This window comes from Aricia agestis, chromosome 9 (assembly GCF_905147365.1).
Source record: "Aricia agestis chromosome 9, ilAriAges1.1, whole genome shotgun sequence".
In the NCBI taxonomy this organism is placed as follows: Eukaryota; Metazoa; Arthropoda; class Insecta; order Lepidoptera; family Lycaenidae; genus Aricia; species Aricia agestis.
Genome location: NC_056414.1, coordinates 3,399,847 through 3,417,666, shown reverse-complemented (window position 1 = coordinate 3,417,666; position 17,820 = coordinate 3,399,847). Strand labels below are relative to the sequence as shown.

The following is a 17,820-nucleotide window of genomic DNA, read 5'->3' as shown; positions in this document are numbered from 1 at the left end:
TCCCGCCATTCAAGTATTTAGATACAATTAGCTGTCATTACAAAATAAACTGACTGCCTAACTCATAAAGTCGATATTGGAATATTCATTCGATATCGACAGCTATGACGTAGCCTGACGCTGCCGTTGTGAAACGACTCTACACTACACGGAATAAGGCTCAATTTTACACGGCAGCGGTAAAAAAGTTAAGTCGGTGTACTATCATCGGAGTGCCAACTTTTTCTCTTCTCTCTGGTTGCCTCGTCGTAAGTGGGCGGAGGGGGGAGGTGGTCGCTTTTGGTTTTCGCTGGTTTCGCGATAACCAGCCTGTCTTCTTCCGCTTCTTCGGGTATGGAATCTCTTCGACGTTCGAATTCTACCAGCGCTGGTTGCGAGATGTTATTCCGTTGTGTCAGCTTCGGCGCGCTGTTCGCAAACTGAAATATAAGATAATGATAATATAAATAAAAGGCAGTAGGCACTAGAAATATCTTTATATAAAAAAATATCCACAGCCCAACATAGAACCTCCCCTTTTTCGAAAGTCGGTTAAAAAGTCAAAGGCACATAAATTATAAACAAATTATTTTTAATAATAAATATCCTGCAAATATCAATTATATTTCTCTATAACTAGAAAAGTAGTCAGGTAGAGCCTAGATGCTAGATTCCTAGAATGTAGAGACTTAAGATTGGTTAAAGTACTTTTTAATTTTTATCGCCGAAAAATTTACTTAATAGGTATTAAGTATAGTGTTATAATTTATGTATTTTGATTTTAGATGTAGGCCGCATAATATTATTATGAAATGCATGATATTACAATTGTTTATTATTATTAGAAAAATAAATAAGTAATTAAATAAAATGAATATTTTTTTACAACAATGTTGTCTTCAAATAGAAAATCACATCGTAAATTTTCCGTAGTATCATAAATAAATATAACAAAACTATCAACAATTCTTTATCAATTAAAGTACGATAACAGAGGTAATCAAAGCTATAAATTTTTCTTTCAAGCTTGTAACACGTTTGTTTATCGTTCAAATAAAATAAATCACATGGTAATACATTTTACCTACTACATATTTGTATCAGCACAATTTTTGTTACAAACGTTGTAACATTTAAAATTATACTAGATAAGGCAGACAAAAGCGTTCGTTGGTCATTTGCTTTAGGGTGGGTTGCACCAACTTACTTTAACTTTAACTATAACTTTAACTACCTACAGCGCAAAATGTCAAATCTTTGGTTAAAGTTAAAAATGGACGCCATCAAGACATCTTTAACCATAGCCATAGAGCTCGACAAGGTTGCATGCACGTGGCGAAAAAAGGATCTAACGCTGTCATCATACAAAAACGCCATTCTTGACAGATCTCCTTTGCCCCCGCCCACGTCTATTAAAGCCTTGTCGGACCAGCAACGTCTTCTGTCAAATTTTATGGTCAAAGTTAAGGTTAAAGTTAAATTAGCCTAACTATAACCATAACTTTGACCATAACTTTAACTTTAACCACGCCTCTGGTGCAACCCAACCTTACATATTTAACAAGTTTGGCTACAATGCAAGACTTGCTACCACACATACATACAGACACAACTATAGCCCAAATAGTTACTACATAAACTATAAATAGTCTTTGATAGACAAGTTGACAGACAAGAACAAAACAATTGACACTTTATTTACACTGTGAATGCAGCAATGGGCTTGTGTGGCTTTACAATGAAGGGCCTAAAGATGGTTTGAACGCGATAATCTTAGGAACTAGACCGATTTCAAAAATCCATTCATTAATGAATAGCTACGATGTCCCTGAGTACTTTAGACTCTATAGTATCACAGTGTAATAGATATCTTTAAATCTAGTTTAAAAAACAAACAATTAGTAATTTGATTTGAAAACGGCAAAAGGAACGGGTCTGATTGTGTTGGTCGGGCTGTAACTGAGCGCCCACTCCCGGCCGCTATCCCACTACTGCCCGATACGGAGACTTTTGGCTGCTGGGTTTCCCCCCTGGCCCGGTTCGCCTCTCCTTAGTTAACCTGCACCCCCCGAGCTCCCCCGGGGGGTCCATATTGATACCGGGCTTAGTGTGGACGTCCGGTCAACATGGGCCACTCAGCCCCAGGGCTCCCGACCTCAAACCATCCTCCGCACCCGACCTCCGAGTAGCCGGATTACAGGAGACGCCACGCTCCCAGTCGAAAGAAGTGACGAAAATTTCATACACGTTCATAGAAGGACATGAGTTCAAACCCTCAAAACACACCAAGAAAAATCATGATGAAACAACTTTTTTTTTAATTTTTCCAAAAATACTTTTTCAGTTTAGTTTATTTGTTAGAAAGCAATAATAAATTTCTTTCAGGATTCGCTAGAATTATAAGTAACCAATCAGTCATCAGTCTGAACGATTATATTAGTTCCGGTTTACAAGCTAGATGGCGCTGTACGTTTCAAAAAGCGCCATCTGTTAGCACAACTTTAAAATGGAGTACGGACTTGAAAACTTGTGGCAGAGTGCGGACGGATTTTAAAACCTTAGCAGTCGTGATTCATCAAACGCGTAACCTAAAACAATTCATTTACATACGCAACAATTGCACATTATTTCATCACAGCTTAAACAAATATTCTATCCTTTATCAAATAATGAATCACCTTTATAAAAATATTTGACGTGAGTAATTGGTCTATCTAATCTTGCCAAAATCATATTACTGATTTGCTCTTAATCAGGGAGTAGGGACTTATAAATTGATAGCTTAGAATCGAACTTTAGCGTCGTATTTTTAATTTGTATTTATTCATAACAAGATCATACTCACTTTATACAGATGCACCGGCTTATTCGGACTCGACAGCACTGGATTTGATATGTGACTGATCCTCTGCTGATGGCTGATCTCCAGTGCTGACCGCAGCATGTCCACTTTGGACGCTGATATCTGTGTTGGTGGAGGGGACTTGGGTGATATCTCGATATTGCTGCAGCGTCTCTGACTGTTACTGCCGCTGCGACTGCGGCAGAGCTCATTTATATCACCTTGGGAGAGCTGGAAAATGTTCACTATAAATTGCATTGTTTAATTTTATTTTAATCTGAATTCTGAAATAGACAAAGTTTAGTATGATTCCTAAAATGCTACTAATTCTAAAGTTTATTTTTAATAGCGCATTAAAAACAGTAGAAATTGGACGAGCTTAATTTTTCAGTGTATAGATTGCAATCAGTTAAAACTTAGCAGTTCACACAAACGTTTTATGCAAAATCGCAAAAAAATCTAAGTAATTAGCGTATTCCTAGATATAGATATATTTTCAAAGAGAGAAGTTTCATCACTCGATTGCATCAATTATTCAGTTTATTTTAAAGGGGCACATTAAATATTAGATAATACTACTACTATAGCTGCTAAAACCAATTTAAATAAATAATAAAACAAACTATAATCAAAAGTAGTAAGCACTAGCAATTCGACAGTAATAAATTATTTGCTGTAACTCAGACGACAAATATTATAAAGTCTTTAAACAATAAACAATTCCAGAAATGTAAGAGACATTACAAAAGTCATCAACACATCTCGAAACGCCGAAAATACAAACATTTAGAAACTAGAAAGTATGAAAAATATAAAACAGATAAGTAAATGCTGCCCGTAGTTTCGTAGTACACTTTCCGGGATAGGATAATTCTATCCTAAGCCATAGCCCGAGGCTCAAAGTATCTCTCTGAAAAACCTAAACAAAATGGTTAGGTAAAAGGTTTTGACGTAAACACACACAAAGACAGACATTCATAATATTAGGGATGTAGATAATATTATTATTACTTACCCTAGCTCTCGATCCTCTGGACAGGGAGTGCAATGATCCTAAAGGATTGAATCTTGTGATCATGTGCAGCCTCTCCAGGGACACCATGGTCTCAGCGTCCTTGCGTAGAGGCTCTCCGTTCAGCTTGTCACCTTCACCACTTTCTGTGAAATATGAATTATTGATAAGTGATAACTGATAACATTTATCCAAAAAATATTGTCTGTTCCGCTTCCGCTCGGTTTAAAGTGAGCTAAACTTCCGGATAACAGATTCGTTATCAGGCTATTGTAAACAAAAAAGAGAAAGAGAAGTGAGATCAAAAAAGAGTTTTGGGTATGTTGTGTGTTAAATGTGGTGTTTTAAATGTATATAATTATTTTAATTGTATGTTTTAAAGTTACAAACTTATATCTTAAAAAAATTTTGCCTAATTTACTTAAAAATCCGTAATTAGGAAAGGCGAGCTAGAGCAAGCTTGTAACCTACCAAATCAAATATAATAATAATTTATTATTATACACTCATAAAATACCTTAAAATATGAAATAAATAAGAACAGAAATAAACATTCGAACCTGTATCTGGCTCACAGCTGATGTCGTTGATTCCCTTCATAGTGATCTTGCGCAGCCAGAAGTAATGTAGGAGTCCATAGCATACACCGCCGAGGAATGCTATTAGACCCATGTAGCGGAACGCCTCTCTGGTGCCTAACGAGGCTATGAGAAGACCACCACCGAAACTACCGCTGCCTCGACCTGGGATTGGAAAAGTCCAGTATAAAATACTAATAATACATATGTGCGAATAAAAACAATACTAGAGTGTAAAAAAAACTAAAAAAAAAAAAGATTAAAAAAAAAACAAACATTTTAACAAATTATTATTGCATTTACGACTCTGGTATGCAAAGTTTTGAATTAATTAGACTAAGTACTAGAGATAGGTAAAAATCGTGCTCAAAGATTCCGTTACATAAATACAGCCCAAGCTAATAAAAGTGTGTTAAAAATCGAACATCTCATATCAGAATATTAACAAATGAAAAGGTACTATCAGAGAAGTTGATCCCTAGACAGATGGGGGATCTCCGTAGTTTGGCCGCGTTACGTCAAACCCAGCCGACAGATCACCATAGTATTTTCATTTGACATGATCCGACCAAATGACGTTGGCCTGTCCACTGCCTAGGAATCAATTTCATCGGTGGTACATTAGTGTTAAAATATTACGTTTGATTGACAGTCCGAAAAAGTTTTTTTTGTAACAAGACATCGATTTCGAACATCCTAGTTCCTACTTACATCTAAGCTAAATAGTAAATATATATCCTCTATCGATGCTGTAAATAATTCAAGTGATAAATATTTTAAAACGAAATAGCGTACTTCTACATAAATAGTGAAAACCGTTGCTTTTTTACCAGTCTACAACTGTTTATCGTTCAACTCTGGAAAGACATGTTGAATAATTGCGTCTCTTTAGTCTACAAAATATGCTTGAATTTCTCAGGTAGTAGCGAATACAAATACCCAGTAAATGTTGTTCTGGAAGTTCCAGTTGGACGCATTCAGAAAACTAGTGCAGCAAACAAAATTTACTTTTTTCTAGACAATCTACATATTTCCGCATGCGATATGCGATGAGAAATTATATTGTGTCTAAAAAAACTCAGTAGTCTCCAAATACGAAAAGAAACTGATTTTATTCATATTGTTATAGTAATAAGTAATAACTAATAATTATGTTATTATTGCCACGGGTTATGGCGCCATATTCTTATCTATTTGTCTGTTAATAACTTCTAAAGTAACATAATAACTATTGCAAATAATAATGTAGTAATATTCCAATGGTGTATAGTTCTTCTATGTAATATTCTTCTAATTAATAAATAAATAAACTTTATACGTGGGAGAGCCATGCTTCGGCACGAATGGGTCGGCTCGACCGGAGAAATACCACGTTCTCACAGAAAACCGGCGTGAAACAGCGCTAGCGCTGTGTTTCGCCGAGTGAGTGAGTTTACCGGAGGCCCAATCCCCTACCCTATTCCCTTCCCTACCCTCCCCAATTCCCTTCCCATCCCTACCCTCCCCTATTACCCTATTCTATTACCCTACTCTTAAAAGGCCGGCAACGCACCTGCAGCTCTTCTGATGCTGCGAGTGTCCATGGGCGACGGAAGTTGCTTTAAATCAGGTGACCCGTTTGCTCGTTTGCCCCCTTATTTCATAAAAAAAAAATCCAGTGAAAGCTTGTAAAAGACTTCCGCAAGGCATAATTTATCACCCGCTTTTAATATTGTCTTTATTTAGGAACACATAACGATAAACCAGGATCTACACAAATTTTGATTTATTTATTTATTTAATGATTTATTGTTCACAAGAAATATTAACAAAACAATGATTTACACAGTAAGACGACACAAAGGATCTGCTTATTTCTAATAGAAATCTCTTCCAGCAGCCCTACGGAGAGAGATTGGATAAGGATAGCAGATAGGACGTGCACAATCATGAATGTGATATTATGTCAACATGTACTTCTTACAATAAAACTAATAAAATATTAGTAATAATAATAATAATAAACAGATACGATAATAAGATATGAATGACAAAATAAATAAATTATTTGTTCTGATTTTGTAAAAATAAAATGTATGTTCTTGTATTTGAGTGTTTTCTCTGAAATATTGTTCAAACAGTTCTTAGAAAACTAAGATTAGACAAACGATATTTTCTCGTTACGCCTGACTTTTAGCATTTGTCGCTATCAATGTAGTTTATTTATAGATAATGTTTTCTGTTCAAACGTTTACTGTTCTATTTATAGGAATAAATAATAATAAATAAATAAACTTTATTGTCTCTAATTAAATACAAATTTAGATAGGAACACAAATATTATCATAGCACCAAGGTATACCAATTAAAGTGCGCAACCCCTACACTAAGAACACTTGTGTTGTAGGGGTTGACTAAAATTCTTAAGGGTACGTATACAAAATAACATTATCATAGAGAAAAGACAAATATAATTCAATAATCATACGTTTATAAATTGTTAACTAAGACGTGTCTTTGTGTGTGTGTGGTGTGTGTGTGTGTGTGTGGTGTGTGGTGTGTGTGTGTGTGTGTGTGTGTTTTCGTGCATGGTTTATTTTATTATTTCTAGCAGTTTTTCAGTTTCCTGATAACTTAGACTACTAAGCCAGCAGGTGATTGCTAACTTGGTGTCTCTCTTATTTAAGGTGGTAAGATTAACAATTTTCTTATAAGCGCGGTTGTACAATAGTGGGCCAAGAAATGGTTGATGGCGTTGTGCAGTTGTGGTTTGGATTTTAGGTATTGTAAATATTTTACATTTTTTTCTTCTACTGCTGTTATTTGTAGAATCTAGTTTACTAGTAAGGCGATGTTGTGCTAATATGAGGTTTTTAATATAGAGTTGCCAAACTGATAATACGTTGGCGTCTTTATAAAGTGCATCGGTTGGAAAGCGATAGGGTTTGGATGTGGCTACTTTGATAACTGCTTTTTGGGCTCTTTCAATCGACTTGATGTGAGTTTTGCAGGCTCCTCCCCATACAGTATTGCAGTAGACTAGTATAGACTCACATAGAGCTCGGTAGACCTTTACTATAAGCTTTTTATCGGCAATATTACGTAATTGTCTGAAAATAAATATGAGTTTACGTACTCTACTGCTAATAGTCGTAATGTGCTCTTTCCAGGAAAGATGACGATCAATAATAACGCCAAGATACTTGATGTTTGAAACTTCCTGTATTTTAGGGCAGTTAGTGCAGTTAGTGTGGTGGCAGTTGCTGTGTATGCAAATGCATTTTTATTTACGTCTGAGGAGCAATCAGCAAATTGTATAATTTTGCTGCTCCTCCGAGAATAGAGAGTCTTACTACGGATGTAGAATAGTTACTACGATCAAAGCCATGGCCCACGAAGCGAGTAAACTGCTTACTAGCTTTGGTTTTGACCATAATGTCTTTAATGTGACTTTATTCTATGATAATTCGATTTCTGTACTTTTATCTTTCATCTACCGTAACTATTTTGTCTACATCTAATTCTATTTTGTTGGACAAACATCAGTGCGTTTTTAGGGTTCCGTAGTTTAAAACTAATCTAAGTACATCTAATTCTATTTTGTTAGATAAACATCAGTGCGTTTTTAAAAACTAATGACTAATGAGCTACGAATAATAAAAATTAAGGAAGAGTGTGTCAAAAAATTTGTTCCACGGACCACGAGCTACAAAAAGAGACCCGAATACACGCAAGAAATTTGTGTAATTAAAGAAGTGACCTTTATTTCGTAAATTTGAGTGTTAGTGTTTCGTATCTATTGTCACGTCGGGGTCACCAATGTGGGAATATGCATTGCCGCCACAAAGGAAGATCTTCCTTTGGCCACCTACGCATATCCCACATTGGTGACCCTCGACAGAACACGCCTCCTTGATCATCATCACTCCCCGCTCCTCCGCACCACGCCAGCCAGCATCGCCTCATCGGGTACCTCGTCCACTAGCCGCAATGTACCGCGGCCTGGGCGGACTCCGCATCGGCATCATCGGGTTTTCTCACTTCACCGACCGGTCAGTAAGCAGAGCACATCTCTCCTGGTCAGCACGTAGCATCGGCCCCCGCACGGCAGCTATCCGACTCACTGGATCCCGTGCAGCAGCTTACAGTTCCGACTCACTGGGACTCACTGCAACAGTTCCGACTCACTGGAACTCTCTGGTACTGGCGACTCAAGCGACAAGACTGCAAGATTCGACCTCCGGTCTTCGGGGTGATGTGGCGGTACCCACAATTCGCCTAATATTCCTGCATCGCGCTATCGAAGTTTTCTGAGCGCGTCGGTATACACAGCTGAAATGTATCACGTGGGCTCCGGCCTGACCGAGCACAACACCTCGCTCGATCGGAAGATCTTCCTTTGGCCACCACACTCATATCCCACAGTCATATTTTAGTGTGCGAAAAGGAACCAAATTCAAAACGGTTGAAGTATGAGAGTTACGTTTCCTTAGTTTTTATATTATTCGTAGCTAATGAGGTAACGTTGAAATTTTATCATACGAAAATATGAAGCGCCTACTTGCAGCTATACTACACTTTCCCACTCTGTAGATACTACAGCCAGTGCCAAATTTTTTTTATTTATTTATGAGAGTGGGTCACTTTATTTCCATGTACGTATTCTCCAATCTGTAGGGCCTCTATGGATGCTGCCGCCCCTAGGCCGTGGTCTATGAGGCTTTAACTATAACGGCCTAGTTAAAAATCCAGGGTTGCTGCTGAAACAGCTGAATGCTGATGCGTGACATTAGTCATTACACTTACCGAGACTGAAATGTGCCATTCCAAGGACGCCAATAAGTGTAGCGAGTAGATTCTTCGGAGCGAGCATTGCGCAGTAGGTCGCCGCTGCCACCCACATCAGATGAACTGATAGAGACTCCATTGCTTCGAACGGGAAGCACCACCATGAATTTCTAGAGGAATAAAGTTGAATAAGAATGGCATTGAAGAGAGAGACAATATTATATGTTGATTAAAAAAATATTTAGGTCTCAAAGCTACCAAGAGTTTCTTAAGACAGATTGTCTGGTCAGTTGTCATACACCTAACACAAAAGTGGTAGGATTCATGAGATTTGAGTTTAAGACAGGAACACCAAGTCCGCAATTTGTGAATACACACTGGATCAACCTCGCCATTACATAAGATTTGATAAGCCACAAGTACTGGCAAAAGAAGCAAGATACCGCCTAAGAATGATACGCGAGGCCATAGAAATTTAAAAAACGCCCTAATTTTAACCGGGAAGATGGTTGGGTGCTGCCATCTAGTTGGGATCCAGGGATAAACAAACTAAAACACAAATCTAGGACACCTTGGCTTCAAAACACTGTGAGTTCATTCTTCGTGTAGTTAAAGAACTTCAATGAATTGGACGCCTGTCTCGTCAGTCCACCCGTGACCACGGCCGCTGTAAAGCAGCCGAAACGTCCGGGATTAATCAAAATTGTAAGAGCTGATAGCTGTCTCTGATAACTTTTTTCAAAGTTTTGTTAACCACAATATGGAAAATTTTTTATAACATTAGACCTGTTTTTTACATGGGGAAATGCTTTGCGCATCCCCGGCGCATTAGGAATATCGGCCGAGGTATGTGGGACTCTCCGAGGAACTACCCACTAAAACCCATGGTGCACTCCCCGCTTAGGTATAGTTACGGGCACGATCAATCATCAACCCACCGCAACTCTAATCTACCAAGTACCAACCTTTGTCCGCATCTCGCAGACTCATCAAAACATGAATGCTTTCCATCGTCCCGCGGGGTGGCCTAGAGAAGCCCAAACGGGGGTGATAATATTAGACCTATCGCGGATCCTTGCTGACTGTACGCTACCTTATAGACTACTGACTAGTCGTCAAGATTAATGATAAACTAGGAGCTATTAGGAAGAACGGTCTATGAGATAGCATTACGCCTACTGCATAGTTACTCTTGATTCTTGACATTGTTCGTCGTAACTCCAACCTTGGCTACATTGTCATTTCCACTTTATCCACTTTATTTACACCTATATAGTAGTTAAATAGGAATGTGTGTATTTTTGTCCTCAATACCTTCATCCTAAAGATTACATTGGTCTAGTTGGGATCATTGCTAGTTTATTAATCAAGTACAAGAAGGAAAATCCCAAGACTTCAATTACTTTATAATTTTCAATTTCTTACTTACATTTAATGGCTAATGATGTCTTTAGATGTTAATTAAATGTCTTTGTGATGTTCTATAATTATTGCCAAGTATATTGACCCTTATCTGATAAGTGGAACTATTGTTTTATCAGACTTCGAAGTAAATATTCTTGATGCTAGACTATTTGTATACATTATTCGTTCTATACATTCCAGCTAGAAACATCTATATACGCAGTGGTAATATGCACATAATATTTTGAAGAAATAGAGGAGAAATTACTATTAAAATAATGTATCGAAATTTATCAATAATTTGGCATGCTGGCATGACTTGGTAATTACAAAACTTGTTAATTGATATGAATGAATGAATGCACTTAAAGTCCTACCATTATGTAAACATATCAGTTGCGAACTTGGGCCTAAGAAATATCGTACCTAGTAAACCAGATTATTGCTCGCATATCCAGCACATAATAAAAAAGATCCCGTAAAAACATTTCACTCCGAAGTACGATGAAACGTACCAAATGTGCTTTCTCGTGATCTACTAATACTTGTGCCTAATAAATACTGCCCAAATGTACTCTCAGAGAAGTTGATCCATAGGCAGATGGTGGACCTACGTAATTTGACCGCTTTATGTCAAATCCATCCAACAGATCACAATTCACAGCTAACATTAAATTGACATAACCCGACCAATTATTGACCAATTAGCCTATTAATCGATTTCTTCGATGGTACATTATATGAGAAACTACTCACTCAATAAACGAGTAGCCGACGAGCCTGGCTGCGTGCGAAAAGAAGGCAACGATGATGACGTTGACATGCCCGATACGCGACGTGATAGCATCAGCGCCGTACAGGAACGGGATGCTGCTCAGAGTGCCCACCGTCACCGTTATTCCTGGATATAATTATTCAGATATTAGATAGGTAATAAATATTTAGATGAAGGTTCGGAAAATGGCAGGACTTCTAGTGATTTAAGAGAAGACGGTAACGTAAAAGGCAAACTACTATTTTTTAATCTTGTGATTAAAGATTATGTAACAGTTTTACAATAGCCAATTGAGAAACGAAGAACAAATCTGGAATAATTTCATGATACGCTATTTGGCGATTGGCAAACATGCTCTAGTAATAAAGGTATTCAATAACATTCCTTTGAGATAACACTAAGCAAATGGTAATTTATCCCAGCCTGAACATTTGTAAGATTAACACTGCAAACTGTAATTGCTATAGCACTACAGTGCCTATTAGACGAGGTAATGGAAGCATTTACCAAGTACTCTTATTCCTGGATATTAGTCAGTCAGTCAGCAAGTCAACAATATTAAACAAGCCAACCTAATTCAACATCTTGAATAGGAAATGAAGGAGTATTTTGATTACAAAGCACTTTTTACACAGAAGTGAGGAAGCAGACAATTTTCCCATCAAAATTTTAGTGGTAATATACGCTCATTGCTCTTAAAACCCGTTTATTATGTAAAAATTGTATTTTTCGACCTAATTGTCAATTGTTGCTTCCGCTTTAAGCTAATGTATTCAGTACAACTTGCCTAATCTTGTGTTTGATAAAGATAGAGTCTTTAATATTGAACTTACCAAGTAAAAAGTTTGGTGCACCCAACTCCTTCAGATACAAAAATAGGTAAGACTCTATGAATCCCCAAAAATTGCCCAGGGTGAAAAGGAAGAATATGAAAATTATGACGTGGGGCATCTTGATTATATTGACTAAGTCATGGAGCAAATTGTCAGCTGGCAGCTTGGCTCCCAATGGCATGACCGCGACAGTAATCGCCGATATCAGCAACAGAACATCGTACGTGTAGAAAGCGGCTGAGTAGTCTGTGTATCCTGCAACAGAAGGTAAATATTGATTTACATTATTGACATTGACGATAACGATTACAAAATACGTACCAACTTGTTTGCTCCTCATATCTATGAGCATGCCAGTGATGGGGGAGAAAATTGCCATTCCGATGCTGGAGAATAATCTCTCCCTGCCGAAGTCTCCGCCGTACTTCTGTATCATCATCAGGGCTATGGGATCCATGATGGTGACACCGGCTGAGAGCATGATGGTGCCCATGAAACGCAGGAAGAAGTAGATGTAGAATGTCTTATCGTCGCTCTCCTTGTAATCTGGTGGGCAGATTTCTGGGCCGCCTCGTCTGTGAAAAAGATAATAATTTATCAGTCTCCTAAAGTAAAAGACACTACAGCTTTCGTATGTAAACAACAACTTAATATAGCTTCAAGGATGTGTTTCGCAATTTAAACTTTAAATTACGATAAGTAGCTTTAGTCCAAGACTCCTTCCGTCCTTTAAATATGAAATCTCCCACTAAAACAGTGGGATGTGTCAAATCACAAAATAATGAATGAAAGGGTAACAAAATTTAACGTCCATCCATCCTTATTCCTTGCTTTATGAACTTAGGTGCTACATTTATAATAATATTATTATGTAGTACCTGAAGTCACATTTCTGGACCATGCAATCTGCGGCGAGCGTAGCCAGTCGTTCCTTGGACAGCTTTGTCATGTTATGGACCATCACGAGACCACCACATCTCAGGTCCTCCTTATCCAAAGCCGTAATATTTACTCCCTGAGATAGAAGAAGCTTTTCCCCAAATCTTGATCTAAAATCCGTTACTGTGTCATTGTCGTCCTGAATTAAGAATACAAACAATATTAAGTCTATTAATAATAAGATTTTTGTGTTTTTATGTCTGTTTATATTTTAATTGATGTCATCATTCACACACAAAGTAGGAGGCTGGTACTGAACTGAGTAAATATTTCATTTTTGTGATGATGAGTCTAATTTTTTTGAGTTAAGACTAAATTGATCGTACTATGAGAAGTTGATTCACAGGCAGATGGCAGACCTATGAAATTTGGTCAGGGTTTGTCAAATCCAGCCGACTGATTACAACTTAACTACACTAAATTGACGTAACGCGACCAAATGACATAGGCCCGTCATCTGACTATGACTCAATTTCTTCGATGGTACTTACCCTCTCCATCTCTATACCAAGCTGTTCTTTCGGTTCGCCGAGATCGTCGTGAACTTCAATTTGGAAGAACGCTGAATCATTGTACTCCTCGTCGCTTTCGTCAGTCATGTTATGGAAACTAAAACAAATCCATACCATTCCATACTTTAAAGTGTAATATTATCATAAAGTTAATTATATACCTAGCGGAATAGAGCAACAATCTCGAGCTGTCAAACGAAACCGAAATTGGTTTTCATCTGTGTGAAAAATATGTGTACGTATACACTTACTCAAGCATGATTGAACATGAATTCTATGAGATTAGATTGTCAACGTGCGGCACGTGCCGACTGGACGTCAAAAAAAGAGTGCTGCTGTCATGTATCACACGTCTCTTTTTACCACGCAGTGTTATACTGATAGTGACATATCTCTTGCTCAGGCCTTTGTTTCTCTATTCCGCTAGGTATACTCGTATTAACTTTATGAATATTATACTATAATCCTTACTAATATATAATAATATTATAACGAGCTTTTGCCCGCGGCTTCGCTCGCGTTAAGAAGTATTATTATATATAAACTTTCATCCCCTATTTTAACCCCTTGGAGGTGGAATTAATCAAAATCCTTTCTTAGCGGATGGGCCTACGTCGTAAATCGTAATATCTACTTGCATGCAAAATTTCAGCCCGATCGGTCCAGTGGTTTGGGCTGTGCGTTGATAGATCACCAGGTCAGTCAGTCACCTTTGAGTTCTATATACAGGGTGTAACGAAAATAAGTGATAATACTTTAGGGTGTGTACGTGTTCCTTGTAGAGAGTTCACTGTGAAAGTAGCAGCGCTGAAAGACCAAATTTTTTTTTTACTTTTGTATGGGGAAACTCGTGACGCTCGAGCCCTTGCCCATACAAAAGTGAAAAAAATTTTTCGTCTTTCATAGCTGCTACTTTCACAGTGAACTTTCTACAAGGAACACGTACACACCCTTAAGTATTATCACTTATTTTTGTTACACACTGTATAGATAAATGCGAAAGTGTGTCTGTCTGTTTGTTACCTCTTTACGCCCAAACCGCTTAACCGATTTTGCTGAAATTTTATTTAGAGATACTTTGAATCCCGGGAAAACACATAGGATACTTTTTATCCCGGAAAAATGTACGGCTCCTACGCATTAAACGAATTCTGGCTTAACGGGATTGCGGGCGTCTTCTAGCTAGTTATTTATCTAGTTTGTTTTTACTTGCATTTTAATTTTTAACACCAATTGTAAATCATGCTACAAAAACCAATGGACGTCTTCATGAAACCCTAGTTTTTAACATTTTCAGAAACATGAACAAAGGGCCAAAATGTTAAAAATTGTGTGAGGTAACATGACGATTATTAATGTGTTTTCAATAATAGAACAAAGATGCGTAGGTTTTTATCGCCACAAAATCCCAGGGCTTTGCGGAAGGCTTAACAGTCCTAAGAATTGCATGATTTAAAACAAAGTTTACTTTAGAATTTACTACTTTAAACGTTCTGTGACGTACCCACTCTATGGAAGATAATAACCGATATACTTAGAAGAAATTCTTTTTTGTTTTCGAAATATAAAGTAAAAAATCTCGTCCAAAGGATGAATTTAATCAAAAAAAATCGATTTATTTTTCGATTTTCAACGTTTAGAACATGCCTATAAACACATTTTTCATAAATTATCCTTTTCTATGAAGATAATGTTCCAATATATCAAAAGCACATTGAATAAACAATGATTAATAGAAGTTTCTTTTTCTCGTCTGAGTTATTTAAGCAGGACATAAACGCAAAGAATACGACAGGTTTGCCTGTGCAGCTAGCTGTCAGGCAAAGTTGAGGCAAACTCTGCACAGTTCTGTAACATACACGCTCCGGTTTACCTGAACAATTGACCTGTTCAGGCAAACCTGTCAGATACACCCTTGCGTGTATGGTCTGCGTTAAATGCTGAAGCCTGAAAGATCCAAATTATACCTACCTGCTATTCGACAAATTCGGCGGATGTATCTTATGTGCTATCGGGAAGTCGATATCATCAGTTTCATCATCATCAGGCACGGGCGGTCGCTCCGTCGGTCTGGACAGCATGCAGTGGTCCACACAGCGGTCCAGGATGAAGTCCACCTGCTCGTCCTCATCAGGACACTCGCGACTGGGGCAGGGACTCCACCATACCTGAAAAGTTTCTTCGTGTAGGGGTAGAAGGCTTTTTTGTTGGAAAGCTATTCGTTCCGTTGGGAGTCCTGTTCGTGGATATGGAATTTTATAATTTACCATTCCATTATTCAGTGTACATTATACCATAATATACTGTGTAAAATATAGTGTCAAACAGTTTTTCACAACCACTTTGTGAAAATGTATGCAATCTTTTCTGGTGTTTTTTTGTAAAAGAGGCCCTTACAAACTTTAAAAAGAAGGTAAAGTTTTGTCTTAATTTGTCTTGCAACAAAAGAATTGGATGTGAGAAGCTAAGAAGGAAGACTATAATCTCGCAGGACATATGCGTGAATTTTTCATTCTCTTAACTAATGATTGCGTCAACAGTGAGCGGTCTCGGACCGGACGGGAGCGATTTGCCAAAGGACAGGAGTTGTTTATAGCCGTGTAATAGCACCAATTTCTATTACGAAACATTTACCTCCACTGTGTTCTTGATCGGATGGCGCATCACGTAAGCTGATGGCATCACCCCCGGAGTCTCCTGGTGGGGTATCAGCAGGAGGGAGTGGTGAAATGCTGCATTGAGAATCAGCGCTGTTATCACCACCGGCTTATACTCCCCGAAACGGTCCACCAGAAACCCTAAAACGGAGATTAATTGTCGTAACATCTGTGACCACCTCTATACAGACGATTTTGTCTACATACCTGTTATGGGCGGACTCAGGAAAGTCGTGAAGGGTAGCGCTAGGTACACAAAAGATATTTCGGGCACAGTCAATCCTATGCTTTGCATGTGGATGGTTAAATACGGGAGCAGGGACGCCGTGGCTCCGTACATCACGAATAACGTCACTTTCAGCATGATCAGGTTGGGGTTGATCCGCAGCCCGACGATCAGCCGCCGGATACATCCCGGATTCTCCTCCTCGTCCATGTCGGGGAAATTAACTTTTTTATTATCGGAATCTGTCATGCCGTTGGCGTTACATTTCAGACCGTTTTATCGCGGTGTATCTTATCGACTAGCGCTCCTCAGCGCACCGGGTTGTTTATAGTTGGTGGTATTTGATTACGGATTATGTGGAGACGGGAGGGTACCGCGCTCCCGACTGAGAGGCAGTCAGGACGCGCCGCCAATTTACAATAATGGCGAATTATCCTCGTTTAAGAAGTGTGACGGCGATTGGTGGGGCTGGGACCTTGCGCGTAATGGCCCGGGCAGAATAGCTCAGGTGCCCAGGAAAGTAGGTGAGTTGATTACTTCTAGAATATACTTACTTCTAAAATATTAAAACACTGGTTAGAGACCATGACTTATGATTAAACTTGGAAACTTTTCTCGCTGTTGTAGTCTGCTGCGAATATTTTACGTGACCAAGCCCTAAGGCGAGTTACTTCTAGATACTTCTAATTTTTATATAAATAGAAGCAAATAAAAGAAACAGAATGCATGATGGAAAACGATTACCGTCGCCGTCGGACACACGCAACGTAAAGGTGTTATTCCAAAAAGTCCAAACCGTACTTTCAAACTCAAACGCAAAAATAATAATCGATAATTGAAAAATAATCGATAAAAGAAATAAATCAATTTTATTAAATTGATTTATTTCTTACCTATACTCAATGATGTCAGGACTGCGTGTAGAATAGGGTTGCTGAGGATTCCTCTTCCGCTTCCTCATAATATTTTGGGTTCCTCATCCGTTACCGCATCCTCATAAATAAAAATAAAAAAATCCTCTTCCGCTATCGCTTCCTCAAAATTTAAGAGGAATTTATGAGGAATTTCACTGCGCATGCGCGTCGCGTATCCAATCATGGCAACGCACACGCCAGAGCGCGACAATTGTATCATTCACTCGTCTTAATAAAAACAGGACCCTATTACTGAGACTTCGATGTCTGTCCGTCTGTCTGTCTGTCTCCAAGCTTTATCTCAAGAACGGCTATAGCTAGCCTTTTAAAATTTTCACAGATTGTGTATTTTTGTTGCCGCTATAACAACAAATACTAAAAA

At 38.2% G+C, this 17,820-nt stretch overlaps 1 protein-coding gene across 1 annotated transcript; it reads right to left on the bottom strand.

Moving 5' to 3' along the window:
* On the bottom strand, positions 1 to 16,922 carry LOC121730529. The gene is made up of 13 exons (XM_042119617.1): positions 16,506 to 16,922; positions 16,276 to 16,439; positions 15,613 to 15,809; positions 13,621 to 13,738; positions 13,069 to 13,268; positions 12,512 to 12,765; positions 12,191 to 12,445; positions 11,339 to 11,483; positions 9,197 to 9,348; positions 4,394 to 4,576; positions 3,837 to 3,979; positions 2,825 to 3,052; positions 1 to 419 (listed from the first exon to the last, which is right to left on the bottom strand). Exons 1-13 carry the CDS (start codon positions 16,771 to 16,773, stop codon positions 189 to 191), a joined length of 2,538 nt encoding a protein of 845 aa, XP_041975551.1. The 5' UTR covers positions 16,774 to 16,922; the 3' UTR covers positions 1 to 188.
* Between the last annotated feature and the right edge of the window lie 898 nt (positions 16,923 to 17,820).

What these genes read in the sequence shown, in the direction of transcription:
- LOC121730529 (XM_042119617.1), bottom strand. Translation starts at nt 16,773, where the DNA reads ATGACAGATTCCGATAATAAAAAAGTTAATTTCCCCGACATGGACGAG. An exon ending in CCTGAGTCCGCCCATAACAG is followed by an intron (nt 16,440 to 16,505) that starts GTATGTAGACAA and finishes TCTCCGTTTTAG; the next exon opens with GGTTTCTGGTGGACCGTTTC. An exon ending in AGCCGGTGCATCTGTATAAA is followed by an intron (nt 420 to 2,824) that starts GTGAGTATGATC and finishes CTTATATTTCAG; the next exon opens with TTTGCGAACAGCGCGCCGAA.